This window comes from Palaemon carinicauda, chromosome 26 (genome assembly GCF_036898095.1).
Source record: "Palaemon carinicauda isolate YSFRI2023 chromosome 26, ASM3689809v2, whole genome shotgun sequence".
Lineage (NCBI taxonomy): Eukaryota > Metazoa > Arthropoda > Malacostraca > Decapoda > Palaemonidae > Palaemon > Palaemon carinicauda.
Window position 1 is genome coordinate 46,359,550 of NC_090750.1, and position 4,730 is coordinate 46,364,279.

Sequence of the window (4,730 nt, forward strand, 5' to 3'; positions counted from 1 at the left end):
ATCGGGAATAGTTTCTCAATCAAGAGATTCTTTTCCCTGTGGGAGAATTTTTGGCTGCCCTCTGTATATATTAACTATTCCCACATTAGCTTTAAAAACATCCATATGTCCATGTCTTCATTTGCAAATTTAAAAATTATATATTTTTTCTGATTCATAATTTCATATTGACCAGGTAATACTTTTGTTTTTCTATATTTTTCTGTCCTGTCATCATTTCTCTCTCTCTCTCTCTCTCTCTCTCTCTCTCTCTCTCTCTCTCTCTCTCTCTCTCTCTCTCTCTCTCTCTCTCTCTCTCTAGTGTCTTACTATAATCCTTCTTTAAATGACTTGAATAAAGTCCTAATGTTGTAATATTAGAGCCTTAGTTGGAGTAGTCTATACCACCTGTCATCAGAGTATATTAGTCCTCCTATCCCATGTGACTCAACATAAGAAGAGGTTCCAGCGGAGATCAGTCCTCGATTAGAGATGAGCTGCCTCTTTTAAGGTAGGGGTACACTGGTCAATGGGGATAGTTAGTCCTCCCACCGACGACTCCAATGCCAGGCATCACCCAGTACTCAGAAATATGGGATGACTTAAAACCGGATCACTGGTGCCCGACTCTTAGCCTAGTGAATCTGCACCCTATTGGATCAACCAGAGGGTGATGTCTAAATTTTGAATATATACAGAAAATGGTCAATGTTCTAATGATGGTTCTCAATGAAATTCAAATGGAGCAAGAAGAGAAAACCTGTAATAAAAAATAAGGCTTATAGATGCCCAGTGTTAGTCTGGTTTCTCAGAAATAGCCCTAGTGGTATGGTTGAACCTTTAAAGGTGGATAATCCCCCAACCTCCATTCTCCAGCTCAACATTGAAATTCGCAAGACCCTCTCTGTCAACGAAGTGCTGGATAATCAGAAAGTGCAAATATGAGGTAATGTTGGTAATGTAGAGGATGGAGTGAGGATCCGGTTCTTTCTGCATGTTCAGATGACTGTAATATCCACAAGAGCACAGGGAGACATTCTTCCTCAGGACAATGTGTAAGGGCGATACACAAGGGCTTGACGCCTTTTGGAAAAGGCTCATTTCATCCATTTAGTCAAACGTTTGTTTAGCAGTTGCCAAACAACCAAGGCCAGATGACTTAATCTGGCAAACACTGAGGGCTCTTTTGTCTTCATATTGTGATAGATACCATGCATGGCGACCACTTTGGCAGTTTGATGATGTTCAGGATGGAAAACTTCAGGATATGGCATGAGAAGATGGTTGTAGGCCTCCATGGTGTGCTTATGGTGAGTGCTAGGTTATAGGGGGGCAGGTTGAAGAAATGTCGAAAAATATGAGTCTGCAACTGCAATTGTCTAGGCCACACCTTAACTAGCAGGTGGAAATGGGCAAAGAAAATCCGCACCAAGTAGTGCCAGTGTTATTTTGGTAACGAGGAATTGCCAATGGTATTAGCAGATACCAAGAGGATGTCATCTGGCGTGGAATGACTACATGTTGTCCTAGAGAGTGACTTTGGTAAAAGGAAATGGCAAGCACCATTATCTACAAAATGCCACATACCCATATCAGCCTCATGTAAACAGAAAAGATTAGTGACGGGAGGCCATAGCTACAAGCGATAGCCTACTTATGGGTTTCTTGGCCTTTGAGAACTCTCTGAACATTTTATTCACAACAGTGCAGAATCTATTGGAATAAAACCATCTGAAGCAGGTTATAACCAAATGATACTCTTCATTTTGGTGAGGGGGAGAGAAGCCTTTATTCCCACAATGGCTGCTGATAGAGCCGAGCAAGGTTAGCAATATGGGGAATTGGCACTGGTGAGTATTGCTCCAAGATGTACTTTTCAAAGGCATCATATTCTATTGGGGTGGCTCCTTGATCACACAGCCTATTGGAGATTTCTGAGAAGTGTCTTCGGGGATCACCGTGAAGAAATAGTCTAATTTGTTACTAGAGCAAGTAAACGCTCTTGATGCAAAACTGAATTTTGGCCTGCTGAAACCAGGTGAATGCTTCTCCGCCAGTGAAGATGGCTGATTCATTGAGGCGGCACATGTCGAAGTCAGGTTCGGTGGTCGGCATCGTAGAAAGGATAAGGCAAATGTGTGTCCAAAAAAGGCAGTGTGGAGTAGTTACTCCAGTGGTCAATAATATGGTAATGTTACTGATAGCTTCTAAAAGACAGGTGAGAGAAATGCAAGAAATGATTATCAAGCAGATGACAAGGTTATATACAATCAGTTGATAGCAAGAATGTAACAAAAACTCAAACAATCTGAAATATTCGATGTCCAGCTTGAACAAATGTTTCTAATAATGGTGTGGAGAGAGCGAGAGATAAGTAAATACCATATGAATTACATTCTGAATGTGTATGAAACACGTGTGGTACAATTCTAACAACATAAAGGAAAAAAATTCCAATCTGCAGTTCCTACAATAAGAATGACAGATAATAGATAGACATTAGGAATAAAAGAAGGGGTCCCTTGAGACTGGTAACGAAGAAGGGGAAGGAAGAGAAGACAATGGAATGACGAGTTAAGAAAATGCGCAGGTATGATCTGGCACAGAAATACCATAATAAGATGCTAGAGGAAGTATATGTCTGAGTGCTTTGTCCTGCAATGGACTAGCTGTAGTTGATGATGGTGAAAGGGTTTGCTTATCGCCTTGACCAGCAGTTATAATAGTGTTGAGCAATCCGATGAAAATCTCCCACGATCAATAGTCCGCACTGCCTACCTTGGTGATGAAAACTGGCCAAACTCCGGACATGAATTGAAATGTCAGATTTTTCTTTTCTTTAGTTATTATTAACTTTACTAGCCAAGCTACAACCTTAGTTGGAAAAGCGAGATGCTATTAGCCCAAGGGCTCAAACAGGGAAAAATAGCCCGATGAGGAAAGGAAATAAGAAAATAAATAAATGAGGAGAACAAATTAAAAATAAATCATTCAAAAAATACTAACAGCGTCAAAAGAGTTATGTCATATATAAACTATAAAAAGACTCATGTCTGCCTGTTCAACATAACAACTTTTGCTGCAACTTTGAACTTTTGAAGTTCTACTGATTCAACTACCCGATTAGGAAGATCATTCCACAACTTGGCCACAGCTGGAATAAAACTTCTGGAATACTGTGTAGTATTGACTAGAACAAGCTTCAGTTGATATTTTAGTTGTATATTGGATATATTAAAAAACTGCATACTTTCCTTATTTCCTTCAGTGTTATTTTTTTCTTGCACTTGGGATAAAAATCGCCAAGTAAACATTGCGTCCATCTAGAAAATGCAGTAAGAAGCATCTGCTTTTGAGTGACGTCACATCCCATCTCGCTTCCACAATGAAACCAATCATGTTTCTCGCTGCCCGAAATCCATCTTTGCTGTGGGCAATTTCTGTGAGGAATTGGAAAGGATAAATGCTATTCGATTTTTTTATAGTGAAGATGGTGGCCATATACATTTTCGGATACGGTGGTACTACTTAAATAAAAAATTATTGATGATTTGTACATTGAAAGAAAAATTTTAATCAGATTGACAAAGAACTTTTAAAAAGAATGTTGGCAATAAAGTATATTTGGTCTACAAGGTGACTAAACACATTACAGTGAAATTAGAAAATAAGTATTGAGAGAGAGAGAGAGAGAGAGAGAGAGAGAGAGAGAGAGAGAGAGAGAGAGGGTGTATGTGTGTGTGTGTGTGTAAACCCTGTATATATTTGTGGAGAATCAATAATTCGGTTTTATCTGAGATTGTTCTTGCTGTGTTTTACGATACTAAACCTTAATTGGTTATATCAGATATATCAAAAATTTTCATTGTAAATCCTAAATAGTTGGATAATTCTTGAAAAGAAAGATTTATTAGGTGAGGTAAACATGAAACTTCCTTGTTCGGGGATTAGATAGAGAGAAATGCCGAGATGGGAAGACAGCAAGAAATACACAACAAATTTTCGGAAACGAGTAAAAGGTCCCCAGACCGTGAAAGGAAACTATTCGTAGAATGTGGTCCAACCATCTCGTTAAAAAACTTTAACAATAAGATGATACCCAACGACCAGCAAACGGCTATCACAAGGTTATTTGGGAGCTCTGTACCAGACATAACCCAGATATTTCAAGGATTTTTCAAACTCATTCCATTGCAGAAGCAATATAGAACTATATCAACGAAAATATTCTTAACTAATTTCCAATTCATTTGAATTCCAATTAAAAGGTTTTTCTTGCACTATCAAACTCGAGAGTAGAGTCTTGCTAAATTTTCATAGAAGTATTATGATCTATGGGATTGAGGTTGGCATTTCAAATTCGTTATGTACTATACATATATGTATAGATATATTATATATGGAAACGTACGTATACATCATTTTTTACAGACACACACACATACACACACACACACATATATATATATATATATATATATATATATATATATATATATAAATATATTTATATATATATATATATATATATATATATATATATATACATATATATACATATATATATATATGTATATATATATATATATATATATATATTCACACACACATATATATATATATATACATATATATACAAATATATACATATCTATATATATTTGCATATATGTGTATGTATATACATATATACATATATATAAATATATATATATATATATATATATATATATATATATATATATATATAT

General features: G+C 36.4%; 1 protein-coding gene across 1 annotated transcript in view; it reads left to right on the forward strand.

Annotated features, from left to right (window-relative positions):
• Positions 1–1,190: 1,190 nt before the first annotated feature.
• Positions 1,191–4,730, forward strand: part of LOC137619902 (uncharacterized) — a 5,360-nt gene continuing 1,820 nt past the window's right edge. Inside the window, exons 1-2 of the mRNA XM_068350188.1 lie at positions 1,191–1,289; positions 2,018–2,197. Of these exons, the coding sequence (XP_068206289.1) occupies positions 1,191–1,289; positions 2,018–2,197 (279 nt within the window). The remainder of the gene's footprint in view (positions 1,290–2,017; positions 2,198–4,730) is intronic.